This window comes from Urocampus carinirostris, chromosome 14 (assembly GCF_059441175.1).
Source record: "Urocampus carinirostris isolate Australia breed hairy pipefish chromosome 14, RoL_Ucar_1.0, whole genome shotgun sequence".
NCBI lineage: Eukaryota > Metazoa > Chordata > Actinopteri > Syngnathiformes > Syngnathidae > Urocampus > Urocampus carinirostris.
In genome coordinates this window covers 29,327,241-29,350,097 of record NC_142362.1, presented here as the reverse complement: position 1 = coordinate 29,350,097, position 22,857 = coordinate 29,327,241, and the positions used below count along the sequence as shown (strand labels likewise).

At 38.9% G+C, this 22,857-nt stretch overlaps 2 protein-coding genes and 1 pseudogene across 2 annotated transcripts in view; all 3 read right to left on the bottom strand.

Annotated features, from left to right (window-relative positions):
* The window catches only part of morc3a (MORC family CW-type zinc finger 3a), a 46,808-nt gene extending 38,086 nt beyond the window's left edge, over positions 1–8,722 (bottom strand). The window contains exons 1-2 of the mRNA XM_088352526.1: positions 8,597–8,722; positions 856–928 (exon numbers count right to left, since the gene is read on the bottom strand). Coding sequence (XP_088208652.1) covers positions 856–928; positions 8,597–8,635 — 112 coding nt within the window. The 5' untranslated portion in view covers positions 8,636–8,722. The remainder of the gene's footprint in view (positions 1–855; positions 929–8,596) is intronic.
* A 7,721-nt stretch (positions 8,723–16,443) lies between these two features.
* The window catches only part of dop1b (DOP1 leucine zipper like protein B), a 47,339-nt gene continuing 40,925 nt past the window's right edge, over positions 16,444–22,857 (bottom strand). Inside the window, exons 37-38 of the mRNA XM_088352278.1 lie at positions 21,628–21,760; positions 16,444–17,311 (exon numbers count right to left, since the gene is read on the bottom strand). Coding sequence (XP_088208404.1) covers positions 17,060–17,311; positions 21,628–21,760 — 385 coding nt within the window. The 3' untranslated portion in view covers positions 16,444–17,059. The remainder of the gene's footprint in view (positions 17,312–21,627; positions 21,761–22,857) is intronic.
* On the bottom strand, positions 18,637–18,774 carry LOC148353137 (5.8S ribosomal RNA; annotated as a pseudogene).

Genomic DNA, 22,857 nt, shown 5'->3' with positions numbered 1-22,857 from the left:
TTATATGCATATATTTCACTATTTAAGAGCCTGAGCGTTATAAGACTATTCCTGACAAACATATTTGAAATTAAATGCATGCAGTCCATAGAACAAAATGTCAGTTGTTAAAAATGTTTGATTTCTACCAACTTTGCAGTTGATCACTAAATCTCGAGTCATGTTTATTTGTATAGCGCTTCATCACAAGGAGTCTCAAAGGGCTGAGCAGACCACAGATTACCTACAGACTATAATTACAGATTATTCCAAACTGATCTAAAACCTACATGAGGGGAAGGAAAATGGACGCCACAAAATTCACATAATATTTGTTTTATTTAATGTTCTGCTTCCGCTAATAGGTCTGTCATGGTTTACAGGGACAAAACAAATAAATGTTGATTTAAAATTACTATTCATTCGCGTGTTCCGAAAAATTTATTTATTTCTTTACTGACCAAGCCGGTGCCCATCAGGTTTTAGATAAAGCATTTTTTTGTGCAAATGCCTCTATGTTCAATAAAAATTATATTTTTCATTGTACCGATTTTCCTTGTGATTATTATCAGTTGCCACATTAGTAAATAAACTACATGCTAAATTTAAGAACAAGAAATAATTATCCGATTATCACAATCACTGATGATTAAAATAGATGTTAGTTGCTGCCCTCATATAAACGCTAATGTTGGTTGTTATATAAGAAATTTTAAAGGAAATCTAATACTGGTTTTGGAGCTGATATTAGACCGATACCAATGTCGAATCATGAGACCCCCAACCGCTACAATCTTACTATTTTTACGATATGTAAAAAAGCAGTATTCCGTTTTCTTACTTTGTAGCAATTCCAATTTAACAGTGATGACTTACCTATGAGCTCAGCAATGGCACTGAAAGGCCAAGTGTGACTGGTAGAATTGGTCAGAAGATACTTCGGAGAAAGCTGCAAGTAAAGCAAAAACAATTTCTACAAAGAATTGAATTACAAGTCAGATAATGATATATTTCAAATCATTGGTACTTAACAGGTCCGACTTATGGACCCACCATTCCACCTTAATGTCAAGCTGCCACATGAATTAAAAAAATCCACTTCTTGTATTGATACAAACAAAAAGGCCAACAAAACCGAAATGACTGCAAGTATCCTAAATACTTGAACTCGCATAAAAGCCTAGAGCACAATTAAAAGACCCACTAAAACTCTAAAAAACGGGCATATACGAAAATAAATCAGAAACATTACTAAAGCATGTAACTAAACAACAATTATTTTGTTATTTAAAAAACATTAACATACTGGTACAAAAATTAAAATATAAAATTTTGTAAACCATTTGGTGTACCTTACAGCAGAGCTTCAATGGCAGATGCTTGTATACCGTATTTCGCAATAATTTCTTTTTTTATACTCGATCGATGTCCCCATTTTCTACTTTTCTTTCCCGTTTATCACCAACTTTCTTGGGATACTATGGGCAGGAAAGGGAAATAAAACCAACAAAATCAATATAAAATGAGATGTGGACCTAAGCAGGTGAAAGAGAAAGAGAGAGCAATAATGCCCTGCTTTATCTACTGTCAAGGAGTAGTGATCGACCAATATGGATTTTTCAGGGCCGATACGATTATTAGTATTAAGAGGAGGCCGATAACTGATATTTGGAGCTGATATTAATCTGCTGTAAGAGCTTAAAAATTGGCATAAGAAACAAAAAACATTTGTTATATAAATACGGATAAAACTTCAATAGTTGTCTGAACTCTTTTGCAGTAAATGCATTACAATTTGAACACAACTAACATGACAAATCTTTCACTTAAAGCCAAAACAAACAGTACAGGAAAAAAATTGGGCTTATCAGGAACTCCCTGAAACGGTTTACAGTAAATAAAAAAGAATTTCAACAAAAATAACACGACTTAAATTAACTTAAAATAAAACATCCGAAAAGCAATGGAAATTTTAACGGAAGTGTGGGCAATCCTGTTTCAAAGCCAGATTGAGGAACTGAAGTTAGTAAAAGAGCTAATGAATCACTCTCCATCTTAACGTGCTTCTCCTGCCAATTTAACTACACGTTTTATGCAATCTCTTAATCACACACACACGCTTTTCAACCACGGACATTTTCAAAATTGCAATATTATCAGCGGCTTGATTCACACTCGGGCATGTCGGGGCAATCGCAGAGTGCCCGCTCAAACATTGTTCCAGTGGCTCTGCCCCCAATCAAAAGGTGCCGGGTGGCTAGCGGGGAGGGGGCAGGGGGGAGGAGGGAGAGGGAGGTGTTAGAGCGAGGTAGCGAAAGCCTCGGCTGTATTTGATGCTAAAAATATCGGCCCGTTGGAAGAAAAAAAAATAAATAAATATATATATATATATATATATATATATATACACACCCTATTTTCCGCACTAAAAGGCGCACCTAAAAGCCTTTATTTTTTTCAAAAACTGACCATGCGCCTTATAATACAGTGCGCCTTATATATGGATCAATATTAAGTCGCAAGGTCTCGCAACAAAGGCAAGCAGCTGCCGACTAGATTTTTCCTCGTAGGCGATGTGGTCCGCGGTGTATGCTGGGATACATATGCCGGGGTTTCATTTACCAGCCAATGTGTCATTCATCATTTGAATCGATCACTATTGGCTAAAGTTATTCGGAGGTAAAGGGGGCGGATCCTTTTTAATCATTTACAGGCTCGCATAGGCTAAAGGGGCAAAACAAAGCCTGCAATTGGCCGAAAAAGATGAATGTGAGTAACAAATTTGGTTGTCTACGGCATAGAGGAAACATGTTTTACCATTCTGTATATGTAAATATTTTACTCTCCTGGATTTACTACACTCACGGAGATAAGAGGACCATGGTTGCACAATATTATTGAAAGCAACAACTTCGGTGAGCTACTCCGGCTATATATTTTCCCAGTATCTTGTTTCAGAGTGATCTAGATATTTCTGTGATGGGTCTTTTTTTTAAATTAAACTCAATTCCAAGTGTTTAATGTCATATGCACAGTAAAGTTGCGAGCGAAAAAGAAAATAGAAATTAAGGAATGGTTGGCATTTCTTGAATCCCAAGACTTTAACCTTCGGAATGATATTTGGAACGATGCATTTGAGTGACATCGTACGGACACCGCATCCGCACGTGTCTACGACACGTATTTGCTTCTTTGCAAGCTTTCGGAATGTTATGGGGGTAATAAGTTTGACTGAACTATCTGACTGTTTTGTCGACGTTCCCATTGTAGCGCCTTATAATCCGGTGCGCCTTATGTATGAAAGATATAGGACCAAGAACTACATTTTGGGGGTGCGCCCTATAACCCGGTGCACCCTATAGTGCGGAAAATACGGTATATACCAGAATCTATCAAATTCCTAATTATTGGTGGCGATAATTAGTTACCCTCTATTGAGGAGTGTAATTGACCCTCCGTTTTTTCTTCTTCTCAGCATTGTTTTGCCAAGGCAAAGGCCCACGACACACTGAAAACGTGTCTGTGACACACTTTTGTGTCCTAGTCCACAGGTTAAGAGATCCTGTTGTAAATAACCCCATACCTGTCAACCTGTATGTTTTTGCCATACAAAGTATGGTTATTGTGCATTTTAAGCCGTGTACGACGTACAAGAAAATCTGTACAGAAAAATGCAAATTTGTCAATTATGGGTACCCTCCGGTAAAAAACAACTATCACGAAACGGCAAATCAATCAAGTCTAACAAGTTCGCCGCGGTACCCTCTATTTCGGTATCGTTTTTTTCGTCGCAAACAGAGCGAGAGGTTTGATGCTACTGTGCGCACAAGTCTGCCTCCTGGGGATTTCCCATCATGCATCATTCCGAAAAAAAAAATATGTTGCAAGATTATTTTGTATTTTGTAAGGGAAGATACGACAGTTTGTACGGGCATGGAGCCGTGGAGGTTGACAGGTATGTAACCCTCACTGAACAACTTATTTTTTTAATTAATTTTTGATTCAAACTTTTGTGGGAAAAAATATATATTAAAGACTTTTTGAGATTTTGCCGGAAAAAAAGGTCTTGATTTTATCAACAAATATTAAGTACAACATTTGAACTCAATTTGAGTTATATTGACATACATAATAAATACAAACTTTTTAATAAAATATTAACCATTCAGAATGCAAATTAAAAAAAATAATTAAACGGATAGTGTTTATTGTTTTATCACTCAATGTTGCTCCGTTATGCAGTGCATCCAAAGTGCAAAATATCAAAAGGGAAAAATACAAACTATCGCACAATTTTTTGACCACACTTTTTGAAGTTTTAAGTACCCATAGCTGCAAGATGGCAGACGTCAGCTCAAGTTAGTTAAGGCTCACGTTATGTAAAATGAATGCTAAATACTCGACCTATGAGTATTTTACAAAAGGCATGTTTATATGATAGATTGTTTGTGTTTGCTCATTTATACCAACATTGTTTTTTTAATGAACTACAATTTTTTTTTTACTTCTAGGAAGCACTAGAAAATACACAATTTTTCTTTGAAAAAAATAGTTGGCATTGAGTGATGCCATATTTCTTTGTGTATTATATGGGCTAGCATGGTCCTTGTTTTATAGGCGGTTCAGATTAAGGTAAGAAAATGGTAAATTAGAGGTCGACCAATTATCGGAACCGATATTTGGGAATTTGACGAATATCAGTGCTGGCATTTTTGTTTATTCGGCGGGCCAATTATTTAGGCCCAGATACAGTCGAGCCTTTCTCTCCCTCTCCGGCCTTTTGTCTCACAAGCTACCCACCCCGCGACTTCTATTTAGATAAGCAGGAATATTTACATTAGAGCGGAGTAAACACAAGAAGCTCTGCTAACTCCTGAGTCCCGACATGCCTGTGAATCAATGCCGCTAAAATATTGAGATTTTAAAAAGTCTGTGGTATAAAAAGCCGGTGTGTGATTAAGAGGTAATGTAAAAAGTGTAGTTAACTTGTTTTAGGGAAGCAAGTTCAGGTGGAGTCAGGTACATAAGCTCTTATTGTAACATTAGTTACACTTTTCAATTTGCGAGCTCCGTTGAAATTTTGATTGACTTATTGTTTTAGGTTAATTAAAGTAATGTTGGTTGTATTCACATTTGTATTTATTAACTGTAAATAAAAAAATCAGGGAGCAATTTAAGTTTTTATGTACCTTTATACGAGTTGCTGCTAGGCCTAATTTTATTTCCTGCTGTTAGTTTTTGGTTTAAGTGAAAGTTTCGTCACGTTAAAATTTTTGTATACAGTAAAAGGTTTCAGAGAGCCATTTCAGTTTATTTGAATTTATAACAAATATTCTTTGTTTCTTTTACAGCAAATATCCGCTCCAAATATTGGTGATCAGCCTCGTCTTAATACTAATAATCGATATCCGTATCAGCAGAGGAAAAACCCATATCGTTTGATCCTTATCACTAATCTAGTTATCTACATAAACTCTCAGATTCATGTATCTGGTAAATGTCTTTGTATAAGCTTCGTAGACCAGATTTAAATACATCGAATAAAGAGTTTGTGACAGGCTTAAGACACTAATCAAAAACGGTTTTAATGACGAAACAGATATTTTCATGGTTTTGCTGACTCGGCAGCTTTCACGGAAATTTATTCTACTCTCCTAGGCCAGAAGAAGTTTGGCCAGGATCACTAGGCCCTTTTGTTTTGGCTTAGCATTTTTTTTCCAGAGAGACATTCTCTTTTCCAATGACTCTCCCTAAAAGGTAAATAAATACCACCCCAAAATTGCTTCGCTTCGCAACACGGGTGATGCTCCAAAGGTGCACAGCTATTCTAGTTGTAAATGAATAATGCATTTGCTACAAAGTTAAAAGGATCCCACACTTGAATGGAGCACCTTTAGCCTTACAATAGCTTCGTTACCCTTGGGGTATCGGGGAGTGGTTCATTAACCGCGAGTCGAGGGTTGTGTTGACGTAAGCTGTGACATATAAAATCGGGTCGATCACGTGACTGATTCAAGAAATTATTTGCTAGCTTTGAGTGTGGTTCTAAATAAAAGCAACAAAGAAATGCCTGCAGATTTGAAAGTCCCCTTCAGTATCGGGAATCACAGAAATATGCACTTCCAATCCTTTACAAATTTGTAAAAGCACATATATGCACCCCTGCTCTATGTTAAGTCATGTTTGTATGTATAGCCCTATACCAAGGACTCTCAAAGGGCTGCACAAACCACAGATTATTGAAAACTGTAGACTAAACCATCCCCTGATCTATAACCTACACGAGGGCTAGGAAAAACTAAACCTCAACATGAAGTAAATGAAGAAACCTTAAAAAGGTACAGCACATTTTATCCGTACAATGTGAAAGTTTTTTTAAAAGTAGGTGAAATTCTCTCAAAAAACTTGAGAAAATATTGTTGTTAAATAAAAATGAGTTTGCACTTCATTATACCTCCTTAGTTCACTTTTTCACTTGTTGCAGAAGCACAAGTAGCACAGAACAATTTATAACACATTTCTACTCTGTTACTCTCTTAATACACTCTTCAAAGATATATATTTTTTTGTATTCAGAGCATTTCTTACATTACACTCTTTACATGTACCGAGCATGTTATACGCTTTGTTGTCCATTTGATGGCGTAGTTAAGGAAATGAATCGCTTTGAAGACCGTGTGTGTGTGTGTGTAGCATTTCCCTGCTAGGCTTCACTGCTTTATGGGGCTTCATTTTGCCATCATTAGATAAAGGCCTCAAAAATAAGACACAGTAGTTCAAAATGCTACTCTTAATTCAATAAAGAAAGCAAGGAAATGCAGTAAACAAAGTTATGATGTTGGACTTCATATTGGCTTGGAGCACGGTATGTATGACATCGAGCCCTTTAGTGTTATATGTGGTGTTCCGCAGGGTTCAGTGCTTGGCCCCCTTCTTTTCAGCATTTACATGCTTCCATTAGGTCATATTAATCACAAGTATAATATCAGTTTCCATTGCTACGCAGATGACACTCAACTATGTCTTCCGATGGGGGAATCTGCCACACAAACTGGAAATTTGGAGGCCTGCCTCACTTAGATAAAAGAATGGATGTCACTCAACTTCTTGCGCCTTAACTCTGAAAAGACCGAAATGCTGGTTATTGGTCCATCTAAATGCCGTGACTTGTTCTCAAAAACTGTTCTGAACATTGACAAATGTAAGATCACCCAGAGTGACTCAGTCAAAAATTCAGGTGTCATATTTGACCCCAATCTGTCCTTTCAAACACAAGTTAAGAATATCACTAGCACAGCTTTTTCCCCATCGTCGTACCATTGCTAAAATTCACCCTATGCTGTCTCAGTCGGATGCGGAGATTAAAATTCATGCGTTTGTTACCTCTCGTCTCAATTACTGTAATGCACTACTTTCTGCTCTCTCGAAGTCCAAAATCAAGAGCCTTCAGCTGGTAAAATTTGATTCAGCGAGGCAGAAAGTTTGATCACATTACCCCGATTTTAGCTAACCTGTATTGGCTCCCTGTTAGCTTAAGATGTTCTGTTGGTAGTATACCAAATCATGCATGGATTACTCCCTCATATCTTTCAGATTTAGTTACGCCCTATGTTCTGGTCCGGAGCCTACGCTCTGAAAATGCTGGTCTACTAGTGATCCCAAGAGCCAAGAAGATATCCGCAGGTTCGAAAGCGTTCTCCATTCGGGCCCCGGTGCTGTGGAATGCTCTTCCCCCTGAGATTCGATCTGCAAACTCAGTGGAACTGTTTAAATCTAGGCTTAAAACACACTTCTATTCTATAGCATATGAATAACCAATATATTATGTTGACAATATCTGTGTATTATTTGTTATTGCAACATCCATTGCAGCCTGGTAATCCTGGAAGAGGAATTACCTCATGTGCGGTCCCTTCTCAAGGTTTCTTTATTTTCCTCATGTTGAGGTTTTTGAGTTTTTCCTTGCCCCCGTGTAGATTTTAGATCAGGGGATGGTGTAAAAATAGTCTGTGGTTTGCAATAATCTGTGGTCTGTGCAGCCCTTTGAGACTCTTTGTGATTAAGGGCTATACAATGAACATGACTTGCCATATGTATATGAAATATATATTTCGTGCCATATATCCTTTGGCACGTAACAATATTCTCTGAGGGTATTTGAACAATTGGATGTGTTTATTTGTGCTTTCTAAAAGTCTACGTAGCCAAATATGGTAAACGTGCCTCTAAACTCGCACGATTCATTGATAAAGTCGATAACTATGGAATAGAATATTTGTCCCCTTTAGCCTAAGTGACCTTATCGTTATTTCCATAAAACTTCGATTCGTATACAAAGCTTTTCTCGAAGTATCGGTAGCTGTGCTTTTGTACGTGATTTATACTCATTAAACAAAACGTGTTCCCATTTTCGCTACTCTTTCACGAAAGTTAATTCGCAGCCACGCGTAAGGACTGAATAATCAAACTGATGCTAATCGTTGATGAGGGATATGCCTTTTAGATAGCTCCCTTACTCCATATAAAACAAACCGAATACAGACAAGCATTAAATGTAGTCAATTCATCTTGAAATAGAACTTGTGGAAGAAAAATCCTTTGTTTTTAGACTACTTACAGTACTCAAAGGTATACCGCGGTCCTGCAGCGCAGCCATTGCATTTTACGGATGCGGAAACAGCGTCAAATGTCCTACGTCATACTGGCAGCTAAAATGTACGAATATTCAAAAACAAAAACAAAAAGAAATCTATGTTTACTGTAACTTTTATCATTTTTGTCCTGAAATAATTTTTCATTTGTTTTGGAAGCCATCCTGTGATTTTATTCCCAATAATCGTTTTTTTAAACGGGTGAGTGAATGGATACGGTCTATTTTATTGATTTATGAATAATAATGTACATATACCACATGCCTTGTTTCAAATTTTACAGAAAGAATCAATTCTTTGATGCGTTTTATTGCGAATTCAAAGAATATATTCTTTTTTCTGAATAAGAAAATGTCCTTTAAAACTATAGATTTGAAACAACAGCAACAAATTATTTTTATTTTCATATAATATTTTACCCAGTTTCATGTTAATCTTGTGGTTATTGTGCATTCCTGTTCAACAAAGAAGAAAATAAAAATATGTTGCTTTGTGTGGGATTCCTTTAATGTCAAAATTCTGTGTGCGTGTCGTCATGGCCCGCCGTAGTCCAAGTGCTATTGGAAAATGTAGTTTTTAGGTTTATTTTAGATTGTATTTTTTGTTTGTTATTTGTGTAGCCCTTAATCACAAAGAGTTTCAAAGAGCTGCACAGACCACCGATTATTGCAAACCACGGACTATTATGACACCTTCTCCTGATCTAAAACCTACATGAGGGCAAGGAAAACGCAAAAACCTCAACATGAGGAAAATGAAGAAACCTTGAGAAGGGACCGCACATGAGGTAATCCCCCTTCCAGGATGACCAGGCTGCAATGGATGTTGCAATAACAAATAATATACAGATATTGTCAACATAAAATATAAGTTATTCATATGCTCTAAAATGGAAGTGTGTTTTAAGCGTAGATTTATACAGTTCCGCTGAGGTTGCAGATCAAATCTCAGGAGCATTCCACAGCACTGGGGCCCGAATGGAGAACGCTGTGGAACCTGCGGATCTCTTCTTGGCTCTTGGGATCACTAGTAAGGGGAAATTAAATCTGAAAGATATAAGAGAGCAAGTCCATGCATGATTTTGTATACTACCAACAGAACCTTAAAGACAAAAAAAATAATGAGAAAGAAAAAATAGGAATATGCCTAGTGGAAAAAGGGGGAGAGAAACATAGGAAGGAATAAAGAAAACAATATAAAAGTTAAGAAGAGAGAAACAGAGAAGAAAAAAAAAGATAGGAAAAATAATTGGAAAAATAAATGAAGAGCTAAATAGAAAAAAAGAAGAGTAAGAAAAATGATTGAGAAAGAAAGAAACAAAAGAAGAAACAAACAAGGAAATAGGTGGCAAAAAGATGAAAATAGATAAAAAATGTAAAAGGCTTAAAAAGATAAAAGATGGGAAAAAGATAGGAAATGAAAATAAAAAATGAAATAATAGAAGAAAATGTTGAAAAGAAAGAGGAAGAAGAAGCAAAGGAAGAAAAAAAGCTAGGAAAAAAAGAAATAAAAGCTGGAATAAAGAAAATGAAAGTAAAAAGAAGAAAAACGAAGAAGAAAAAAAGAAAAAAACAGAAAAAAACAAGGTCAAAAAGCAATTTAAAAAAAAGCTGGTGAAAAAGGGAAACAAAATAAGAAATGAATGATCTGAAATGATCTGCATTTATATGGCGCTTTTCAAGTCAATGACTTCCGAAAGCGCTTTACATTGTGCTTCACATTTCCCAATAGCGGCCGTGATCTGTGCAGCCATGTAAGGCGCTAACCTGCTTATTGGGGATATTGGGGGTTCAGTGTCTTACCCAAGGACTCTTCGAAATGTAACACTGACAAGCTGGGATTTGAACTGGGATCCCTTAATCCTAAAACGATCGCTCTACCTCCTGAGCTAAAAAAAAGAAAAAAAGAAAAAGAAACATACGGTAGAAAAAAGCAAAATCATTTTAAAAAGCTTAAACAGATAAACTATAAAAAAAAGGATCGGAAAAGGGACATAAAACAAGAAAAAATAAAGGGGAAAAAATGAAAGAGAGAGAAGAAAATGGCCAGAAAAAAAGAAGATGAAAGCCAGAAAAAATAGTAAAAGAGAAATAAATGAAAGAAAAAAGGAAAAGGTAATCATGTAAAACAATATCCCTAAATAACACAAAAAACGAAAATTAAAATGTTTGCTGTTGTAGGAATAATTTTAATTACTTATTTATCATACATTTGAAGATACATGATACAAATATATCCATTTTTTGTGATCACAATGTGTTAGTAACTCCATATTTAGTCTTTTTAGTGAAGGTGTGACCTCCAAACCCAGCACATGCCGATAAGCATACGTCCGCCCGATAAGGATGTTGACGAACCTTCTTCACGACGTCGCAACCTTTGAGCCCTCAGACGATGTCAACGGGCCTCTCTGTGTCAAATCATGACGATGAAACATTTAATCCGATGTCTTGCGCCTATAAAATGTCTGTACGAATAAACCACGAGGAGAAATGCTGCATTGCCGCCCAAAGACAAAAGCTGACAGTATTTCTACCACGTGAAAACTTAAATTTGTGTCTCTGTCTCCTTCTTTGGAGATTTTTACAAAATGTCCTTTTAGATCAGTGGTGTCAAACAAGGCGCCCGCGGGCCAGATCAGGCCCGCTAAGGGATTGATTACGGCCCGCGGGATAACGCTGAGAGAAGCGCAAGAGAAAAACGAGTTGCAGGTTGACGTATGCCCACTTGATGTTGCCAAAGCCAGGTGCCCCTCACAAACGCTGTACTTGTATTTCTCTCTCTCTTTTTTTCTCTCTCTCTCTCTCTCTCTCTTTCTCTCTTTCACTCTGTGTCTCTCTTTCGCTCTCAGTGTCTTATTACCTTCTTTTGCTTACTCTTCCTTTTTTCCTCTTCTCTCTCTTGCTTCCCCCTTCTCTCAATTTCTCCTTCACTCTTTCTGTCCTTCCATTTCACTTTGGATTTATTTTGTTCTCTCTCTTTCTTTCCCACTCTCACTATTTATATTTTGATCTCTTTTGTTTCTCAAGCTCTCCCTCTCTTCTCTCTCTCTCTCGTTCTCCCTTTCTCTGTTCCACCCTCTCTGTCCCAACCAGGACAGAATCAGGACCCAATTGCGTTACGTTTCTCACAAGGTTTTATTAAAGGAAAGAGGAAGGGCCGTGCCCACGATCCAGTGCTCGCTGGACGTGGGAAGAAAGTCGCTCTCGCAATCGGATCATGATCCGAATACGGAAGTGGATCTTCCGTAGTGGACGATGGCGGTGTCAGGGATGGAAAAACTGGTCTGTAGCTGGGACTGGGAGAGCAAGACGTGGTCGAGGTCGGAAACAAGTCATAAGCCAGAACGGGAGAGTAGACGTAGTCGGGATCAGAAACAGGTCGTAGCCGGAGACTAAGAGGGAGATCAGGAACAGACAGGTCGACAAACGGGAGCAAAAACGGGACAGGCGGGAGTCAGGGTCAAAAAGGCTTGCCTTGTATCAACAGAGGTTCGCAGATGGACTGACAAAAGGAGAGTGACAGGACCGGGCTTAAAAAGGGACAGGGAACCAATCAGATAGCCCACAGCGACTGGCGCCAAATGACTGGCCACAGGTGATCCAAATTGGTAATCATGAAACTCTCTACTTTTCTCTTCCTCTCTTTCTTTTATTTCTTTCTCTCCTTTTTCTTTTTCTCTTATCTACTAGTCCAGCCCCCGAGAGAATGTTTGTTCTGTCGTGTGGCCCACGAGTTAAAATGAGTTCGACACCCGTGTTTTAGACGAACCTGACAGCCAATCTGCAAAAACGATAAAATACCAAACAATTTTAACTATTTATACACCCAAATATAAAAAAATTGTGAATATGCTTGATGGCTGTGTTTTGCTGCTGTTGGTGTCGGTGGATTTGTTCAGACCGAGGACAATCGACTTTGGCCTGGACGGATCTATTGACACTAACAAAGATGTTATATAATGAAATTGTGAATATGTTTGATTTTCGAGAAGGTTTGTTCAAACCTCACTTTGTGTTTGCTGTTAAAAACGTAATATTGGAATATAATATTGTGAATGTGCTTAATTGCTGTTGAGATTGTCATGATTGTTTTCTGTTTTTAGTGTCAATAAATTTGTTCAAACCAAAAAAAACACCCAGCAAGCGGTGTTTGGAGTCAACACTATGTAATCCAAGGAAAAACAATGTGTCTTGAAGGGAATCGGCTCCTGTCTGGTGGGGAGCCAGCTGCCTTCATTCACTTCAAAGAATCCGCTCATAAATGCAAAATGCTTTGCATTTATAAAGCGCTTCTCATGTCACTAATGGCCTCCCGGGGCACTTTACGATGCGCTTCACACTAGCCATTCAAACACAAAACTGCGATGATAACGTTTTTTGTGATTTTGTAACGTTTCGTCTGGAATTAAAACGCATAAAGAGTGGAAAACTGTCCTTGTCCCTGCATGTGAAAGTACGTTGCATGTATAGGCGTAACTATCCCATCTTTGGGGGTTCTCAAATTCAACACGAGCACCCCCAAAAATTTTAGCATTCGTAAAGTCTCTTTTCTTTGATAATGGGCAGAATAGGCTTAAATATGATGTAAAAACGCTAGATGTTATTTAATCTCGTTTTTCAATATACAGTGGCTTGCAAAACTATTTGGCCCCCTTTTTGAACTTTGTGACCTTTTGCCAGATTTCTTACTTCAAACACAAAGATATAAAACTGTAACTTTTTGTGAAGCATCAACAATAAGTGGGACACAATCATGAAGTGGAACTCACTTTATTAGATATTTTAGACAAATAAAAAACGAAAAAGTGGGTGTGAAAAAATTATTCGGCCCCATTGAGTTAATACTTTGTAGCGCCACCGTTTGCTGCGATTACAGCTGCAAGTCGCTTGGGGCATGTCTCTTTCAATTTTGCACATAATGCAAAACAGCTCGAGTTCAGTGAGGTTGGATAAAAAGCGTTTGTGAACAGCAGTTTTCAGTTCTTTCCACAGGTTCTCAATTGGATTGACGTCTGGACTTTGACTTGGCCATTCTAACACCTTGATATGTTTATTGGTGAACCATTCCATTGTAGCTTTTGCTTTATGTTTTGGATCATTGTCTTTGTTGGAATTTAATATCAAAATCTACAGTTTACCAAATTGTTCAGAAGTAGTTATCTGACTCCATTAACCAAACACAACCGACATTCACCCAACAATTTATGCGTGCTCGTTTCTTGAGGAAAAAATGAACAGGAAAGCAGACATTTCCACACGGGGGCAGATATATTTTCCCTAACAATTTGACTAAGTGTACTCCATCTAAAACGGCCTATTTAGTGACGTTGGAGTCTCTGGGGAGCCTTTTTCTGAAGTCCTCCAGCTTTTTTCCTCTTGGCCCACGTTTCCCTGCAAGATGGGCGTGCCAAGGAATTGTTTTGCGCCCGTTCTCATAACACAGCGCCTTGTTCTCAAAACAACGCCTGCCGTCCTCCTTCAGAATCCTGTTATCAAAATTCCCTAGATATCTTTAAGAAATGGCTTCCTTCTCGCCATTCTTCCATAAAGGCCAGATTTGTGCAGTATATGACTTATTGTTGTCCTACGGACAGATTCTCCCACCTCAGCTGTAGACCTCTGCAGTTCATCCAGAGTGAGCATGGGCCTCTTGGCTGCATCTCTGATCAGTTTTCTCCTTGTATGAGCTGAAAGTTTAGGGGGATGGCCCGATCACAGTAGATCTGCACAGTGCTCCTCGGGATGTTTAAAGCTTGGGAAATCTTTTTGTATCCAAATCCAGATTTAAACTTATACAAATAGTTTCGCAAGCCACTGTATGGTTTGACATGGTGTCAGTCAAAAATGTTTATTTTATTTTGGAATTTCAGATTAAGATGAAAGAAAATAATTGAGAAGCAATGCTTTGAAGGGGCAGTATCTATTATTAAGCACCTTTAGGTGGTTGAAAAAAACCTAATAAATTCAGGAAAAACAAAACAATAATGATCTAAAAAAATGTAAAAAGTACAAATGAATGAAATATCCTATGAAGATGCATTTTTAAAACAACTGTCAAGAAATTAGTTTTTACAATTTACTATAAATTTAGGTTCAACCGTGAACACTGCGCCTGTACTTCCTGCGGAGGATGAGGAGAACCCACCTGCCCCCACCCTCCCTCATCACATTCTACAGGGGCACCATAGAGAGTATCCTGACCAGCTGTATCTCTGTGTGGTGTGGAGGCTGCAGCGCTACCGACTGGGGTAGTGTGAGGAGGGTAACGAGGACAGCAGAGAAAATAATCGGGACTACACTTCCCTCCATTCAGGACATTGGCCAGAAGCGCTGCCTATCCCATGCTAAGAACATTATCGGGGACCCCTCTCACCCCCATCATGGACTGTTCACTCTGCTAGCCTCTGGGAAGAGGTACTGCAGTGTGTGGTGCAGGACCACCAGGTTCCGCAGTAGTCTAGTCCCCCTGGCCATTAGACTGTTAAATGGTCAATCTAACATATAGTTAACCTAAATCTAAAAGGCTGCTAATCTGACTTTTTGCACTACTGGCAGTTCTTTATAGCTTGCCACTCCTTGCACATTTGCTCTCTGCACTATTGTACTTACAGCGTTATTGTTACAGTGTTAATGTTACTGTTTACCTGACTGCCCATTTTGCACATCCGGTTAGCTACTCCTCTTGCACTATCGGCACTATGGTAAAATACTATAGCCATAATACAATACAACTTTTACTTATATCTGTACATTCAAGGAAACTGTGCGGGTCAGATGTATCGACATTTCGTTCTGTATACACGTGTACTAGAATGACAATAAAGTAGATCTGAACTCTGAACTCTGAGGGGACTGACCTGATTGTTTCCCATCTTGCTACTAGAGGCACCCCCAAAAGGCGAAAAAAAATGAATAATTGTGCAAATTGCTCACTTTGAGTCACCATACTTTGTAGTTTTTCTTGTGCTTTGTAGCACTCGCTCAGAGTTGCACAACAACAGGGATGTCAAAATCAGTTTGGCTCTAGGTCCAGATCCAGACTTTCTGTTCTCGGGTGAGCCAGATCAGTAATAAAACTCCAAATTTTGAGCTTTGTTTTTGAGTAGTATTCTCTATCATTCAGCCTACATACTAATCACAGATGACAAGATATCTTTTCTAAACACAACACATTTATTCACAAATAATGGGGGAAAAGATTTCATGTTCGACATTGAATGTGTTACCTGATTAATTTAATTGTTACTCAGGTATCTTTCCTCACATGGTTAGCCTGTGCCTTGTCATAATCATAGTTTATCTCTATTACAATCTGTTTTGTTTTTATTGTATTGTCGGGTAAGGAAAACTGAAGTGAATTCATCAGCTTGTTGTATGCTGAATGCTTTTATACAGTACTTTGAGTGGCAATTTTTTGCCTGAAAAGTGCTTTACAAACCAATTTGATATGGTTCGGAGATCAAATAAAGTATGGCGGATTGATTGAAGTTTGTCTGCAAACATATGGCGTGGTTCTCGAGGAAAAATATTAAAATATTTTTGCTTAAATAGCTTTTTGAGTCAACAAAGTTCCCAACCCCTGGTCTAGAGCCGCGCTACTTCGTCGGACACATACTCAGAAATGTATGGCATGCTGACCCGGCCCGTGGGGCCTATATTGGACATCCCTGCAATACACAAAGCAGCATGATTTCGTGGTCACATGACACAGTGAAGTTTATCTTTCCGTTGAAAAGATTCATTTCAAATGACAAATAATTGCCATTTGCACATATCATTGCAACAACAGTTTGAGTAAAATAATACAGCAATTCATTTATTCGAATTTTGTTTATTTATTCTTTGACATGGTCCTTATAATATTTGGATTAAAAAAAAAAAAAAAGACATGAACATTTTGACACAAACGGTTAGAGATAGCTGAAATTTGTAAAAACTGCCTTGAAACACTTAAATGACAATTCCCTTAATACCCCAAAAAACATCAGGTATGAAAAAAGGGGCTGTGAGGTCCAATAATCATGAAAATTCAAGACCAAAACGAACACATTCACAGTCAGACAGAACACATCAGTTGAGTTAAAAACCAAAACAACCTGCTGGCTAAAGTTATTTGCAAACAAATACTTGATACAAAATAAACAACATTTTTGTGCACTCCCAACACCATAATTCAGTGACCCCGGGACGCCCAAAACATGCGAGCCTTAAATAGTAAGCCTTTGGTAGGTCCTTTTTTAACTGCTCAGTTGTTACACGGACTTAAACTAAGAACAAAAGTATAATGGAAATGATTCTCCACTTCTCAAAGATATTCAGTGTATCTATATGCAAAGCTGTTAAAATATTTAAAATAAATAGCAATGTAATGTTCATTTTAAAGAAGACAACAAATTCACTGTGCCGGTTATAAGAGTTGAAATCCAGTCAATTTTCCATGTCGTCCAGGAACTCTTTCTCTACGATGCGTTCAAGTCTCCTTAACACGTCGTCCGGGTTAGCTGCAGGGTAGTCGGCTACCTGAGCCTGTGAGAATTTGGGAGTTGGGGGCCCCTGAAAGGAACAGCACAAGGTGAAAAGAAAGGGCGTCAAATCGGTGACTGAGGACAAGGAACGCTGGGTGAGAAGAGGGAATTCCAGGTCTTCTGTAGAGGATTCCTCACACAATCCGTTGAGCGTCTGAAAAAAAGTTTCAGAAAAATTAATCAACTGTTACGAATCATTTACCAACCATATACAGTGGTACCTTTTTATACGAGCATCGCTACACAAAGTAATTTTGATATAAATGTTCTTGGGTTTATTTGCCTCCAAAATCAAGAACCAGCTGGTACAAAATGCTGCAGCAAGGCTTTTAACTAAGACAAGAAAGTTTGATCACATTACCCCGATTTTAGCTAGCCTGCATTGGCTCCCATTTAGCCTAAGATGTGATTTTAACAAAATCATGCATGCACTTGCTCCCTCATATCTTTTAGATTTAATATCCCCCTATGTTCCGGTCCGGAGCCTTCGCTCTGAAAATGCTGGTCTACTAGTGCTCCCAAGAGCCAAGAAGAGAACCGCAGGTTCGAGAGCGTTCTCCATTCGGGTCCCGGTGCTGTGGAATGCTCTTCCCCCTGAGATTCGATCTGCAACCTCAGTAGAACTGTTTAAATCTAAGCTTACAAAACACTACTTTTCTACAGCATATGAATAACCTATATTTTATGTTGACAATATTTGTGTATTATTTGCCTTCATGTAAGTTTTACATCAGGGGGTGGTGTCATAATAGTCGGTGGTTTGCAATAATCTGTGGTCTGTGCAACCCTTTGAGAATCTTTGTGATTAAGGGCTATACAAATGAACATGACTTGACTTCTATTTTTCAATAAAAATGTTTACCCCAATATGGGTAGTTTGCTGTTAGATTCAAGATCTTGGGCCCAGGCCCGAACCCGGGCTTAAAATATCAATCAAGCCAGGCTTAGCCTGGCTTCCTTCTCGCCGATTATTTATTTATTTTTTTCTTAGTGGAGGATCTGCACAATATGCACTTACTTTTACTCATTTAATTATTTGGATTAGTTTTTACTTCTACTTGCGTAAATTTTTTCTGAAGTGACTGTACTTTAACTTGAGTAACACACTCGGTGCTGCAGTTCGGCGCCGAAATGCGCACTTTGGTGCCCAAGTTATATTATTCCGATACATTTATCATAAAGAACATGTTTACCAGTAAGACCTCGGTTATCGCGGTTAATGGGGACCAAAACCACCCGCAAAAAGTGAAAATCTGCAAAGTAGCGACGCCCCTTCAAAAAAAAAAAAAAAAAATTTTTTTTTTTTTAAATTATTATTTTTTAGACCCGGTTAATGGGGACCAAAACCACCCGCTAAAAGTGAAAATCTGCGAAGTAGCGATGCCCCTAAAAAAAAAAAAAAAAAAAAAAGTAAAAATTAAAAAAATATCTCATCTCATTATCTGCACCGCTTATCCTTATTAAGGTCGCGGGGGGGCTGGAGCCCATCATAGCCATCTCCGGGCAGGGGCACCCTGAACTGGTTGCCAGCGAATCGCAGCTGCAAATCACATTAGTTCTCGCAGCTAGCTGCGTTCTTCATCGACGCACGAGACAAGTGATCCACCGCTAAGAGTCGTACAGCTGGGCGATTTTACGTCCGCCCGGGACGATCGGAGACAAATTCACGACAGGGTTTTAACTTGCGCCACACCGCGGGTGCCGTTCAGTCGCTCCCGCGAGCGAGCCCCTAACCCGCGGCGCTGGTACTTTCGGGCGCGATACGCACGACACCGACACAGTCACGGGGGTCCCGCGCACGTCCGCCACCTTTCGCCCGCCGCGCGCGGATGGCCGCCTTTCATCGCGCCGCGCTACTGGGGTCGTCGGACGAGCGGGCTCCCCGCCTTTTCTCGCGTCGCGCCGTGTGACGCCGCGTCCGCCGAACTCGCTCCGTTGCGCGGCTCGGGAGTGACCTCATTTTCATCCTCTGTGTCACGGTAAATCATGCGCTTATAAGCTTTACAAACTTTTTGCATCCTGTAATCGGAAGAATATGATTTTCTTTTTGGGCCTTTTCTTTTAGTTTCATTTCCTTGCACTTTGATGCCAAAGTGTTCATTTGGGCGCTGCACTTGGAAGTGCATACTGTACTGGATTTGAGGGACTCTGTCCAAAGTCGAAACCTACACTTCAGCGCCGAATTAAACTTCAGATTTACCTCTGCATTGGAGTAAAGCTTTAGGTTATTTTAGTTTGTTGTACAGTTTGCATGTACTGTTGAGGCAGCATTACAAGATTTTATATATGGTAATGTACCGTAAATCCCGGACTATAAGCCGCTACTTTTTTCCCCAAACTTTCAACCCTGCGGCTTAGTCAGTGATGCGGCCAATTTATGTAATTTTTCTAATGGCCGCCAGCGGCGCTCAAGTACAAAAGGTAAGATTTAGACTGCAACTTCTAAGCTTGTGCACAAATTAAATTAGCGTAGACATATCCTCATCATGCAAATTTCAAAGAGAAAGGCACATGACGCAACTTTCAAGCTAAACACAATTGAGCAGTCCCATATAGAAGGAAACAGAGCTACTGTACGCAAACATTACCTTGCGAGCGTGATGCTAACGTGCTTCTGAATAAGGGAGCGTGGGACGACGTCTCTGTGTTACAGCCTCTTTCCCATACTGAAGGAAGACGACTTCAATGACGTCAGTTATAAGGAGGAAGATGAGGACGGTTTACCGAGCTTACTTCAAGTACTGCAAGTTTTTTTTACCAGAGCTGATTACTGTGTTGCGAGCGTGTTCCTAGTAGCGTTTTGCTACCCTTCACAGGCACGGTTTGGGATGAAAGTTATATTATTGTTAAAGCTTTAAAAACTCTCTCGGTGTACCGTCTTTCTTTGTAAATATGTGTAACCATGTATAATATGTATTTGCAACTGTATATTTTTGTAATGTATTTATTTTAGAAACTTATTCTGATATGTTTTGTACGAGCAAATGAGAAAGAAGGGGCGGGGCAAACGCGGGCTGACAGGAAGTGGAGTAAAGGTGAGACGTATTTGTGGACGCGGCCGACAATAGTGGATATATATTTTTCCCACCCTTACCTTTGGAAATATACACTTTTTTCCTTGGATTACTTTCAACAGGCACCTGGACTCTGCAGGTCTGCATTAAATATTAAGTACAGGTATCATTTTCCGATTATTTAGCCGTCTGTGTTCCTTGACCCGTGCTGGACATGAATTAATTTCGTGGTTTCATTGCATTTCGTCAATGTGGGCGCATGCGGCTAATATACAGGTGCGGATTGTGTATGTACAAAATCAGTTTTCCTCCTGAAGTGTGGTGGGTGCGGATAATAATCAGGTGAGCTCTATAGTCCGGAATTTACAGTATATGCGTACGCGTATAAGGCATTTAAAAAAAAAGTTTCGGGTATACATCTGGCTCGTTCCCTCAAACCAAGGTAAATGATCGGGTTTGGCTGGGTTCAGGCTTATATACCCGCGGGTTGGGGTGGGCTGAATTTTTTTAGGCCTGATCTTACCCCTAATATATATTATACAAATGACCTAAAGCTTCTTTTAAACTTTTGCAAATCAATGTAAATGGTCTGCGTTTATATAGCGCTTTTCAAGTCACTGAACACCTCCCAAAGCGGTTTTCAACGTGCTTCTCACAACACCTGACATCTCTTTGGCCTAAAAGGAAGGTTGTTTTTTTTCCAAATCAAACGTTTGCTTTATTCCAATTTCGAAATCTTCGTTCGGTTTGGAAATTTCGGATTTTCGGTACATTTGGGAATTTGCATGCTCGGCAGCCGATCAGTAGCCTGGAATGAATAACTTCCTGCTTCCGGATTTTCCAAAGTAGATGCACAGAGAACACAAGAAAAATGGACAAGTGGTTAGGAATCAAGCCAAAACTTCAGCCCCAGAAGAAATATTCAAAGGAAGCTAACAAAATTTATGACGCTACAAAAAGTAAACGTGCATTATAAACATCGTGGAGAGAAGTTCACATGGCTTGTAGCGGACGGCGCACCACAAACATTGCATGAATGAAGATGAGTAAATACTGGTACACGCTGATGGCAGATGGAAAACAGCGATGTCATATAAATGCAATGAATGTTATAAGTAGATTTAAAATAAACATAATATTAAAGTGTTGTTCTGTTATATATTGATTATCAATCCTTAATACTTTGCAACAATGTTTTGCGATTTGTCGTCTTATTGTGTTTCAAGTTGTAAAAAATGGGGCAGGCAACTTTATGGTGTCCAAACTCTTTGTTATGAGGTTCAGACACTGGTTTTAGTGATGACGAAGATGTGTTTAATAGCTATTTAAGGTTCATTTGGAGAGTTTCGGGTGTACGGGAACAGACTAAATAGTTTTTAATAATTTCATATCAGGGAAATTCGCTCGTTACACTACGAGCTCGTATTAAGAGGTACCGAAGAATAACTGATTTTACCCCGTAACGCTGCTGTATTCCTTCCAGTACTTGGACCACATGGGGCTTGCACTCCTGTTCACCCTCGATCAGTGCAGTCTCCGGACCACCGTAGAGGGTCACGTCTACTTCTGGAACAAACGCCCAGCGATATCTGCAGATGGATTGTGATAGTTTTGTTATTGTTTTGCTTTTCCAACAAATTTTAAACCCCTTCAACCCAAACTCGTTTGCATTTCAGAAGCTGAATAATGTATCTTAGTTGCCCCTGGACCACTTTAACCAGTGATGGGTCATTGTGACATTCGAGGACATTTAAATTTATAACTGGCATGAGAAATTTTTAGAGACAATCGTTATAAAAAAAAAAATGTTACCTATAAAGACACACTATTTCGGGCTTCGGTTTCCGCTGGTTCATTGGTTTGCAGAATTTCATCGTGCATTGAGTTCTGCATTCTGAACTGAGGAAAATGCTTTTTATTATGAACAAAGTTGGACCTCTCCACCCGCTAAACCTGCTCAGGAGTTACATGTGAGTCTTTGGCGTTCCCTAGTGGCTGGCTCCCTGGCGCTTTATAAAAAAATCTTTGATTTCGTTAAGACGGAACCGGAAAGTAAATGCAGTTTTCCATAACGGCCGCATGATGGTGGCAAAATCTCATGTTAAGTGAAGTGGATCCCGTCTTTAATTCATTCAGTTGCGCAATAGAACAGCAAAATTACTTTTTTTGAAATTATAATTTCACCACACAGTAGTAAATTGTAAAAATAAGTTTATAAAGTACAGTACTATTATTTGTTAAACACATATCGTAACTTGGGTTTGTTTTTGAGTAATTTATAAATAAATAAAGTTTTTTCTTCACAAATTTTGACTTGTCGCAGGGGGATTCTGCCTCCCGTAACGCGATAACTAAGGGATTGCTGTAATTCATATATGTAAATCAACCAACTTTGTGCATGTTACTAATGGTTAGAGGTCAGATCGAAAATGTCAATCATTAACTCAGACCGGGCTTCTCTGCTTTTTTGGGAATTTTTTTCTTGGTGGAGGATCTGCACAGCATGCACTTACTTTTACTCAAGTGACTATTTGGATGACTACTTTTTACTTCTACTTTAGTATCATTATTCTGGAGTAAAAGTACTTTTACTCAAGTAAAATCTTCAACAGTGCACCTGGGCGCCACGCATACTTCGGCGCCGAAGTGCATATCGATTAGAGGGACCGAGGCCGAAGTTAAACCG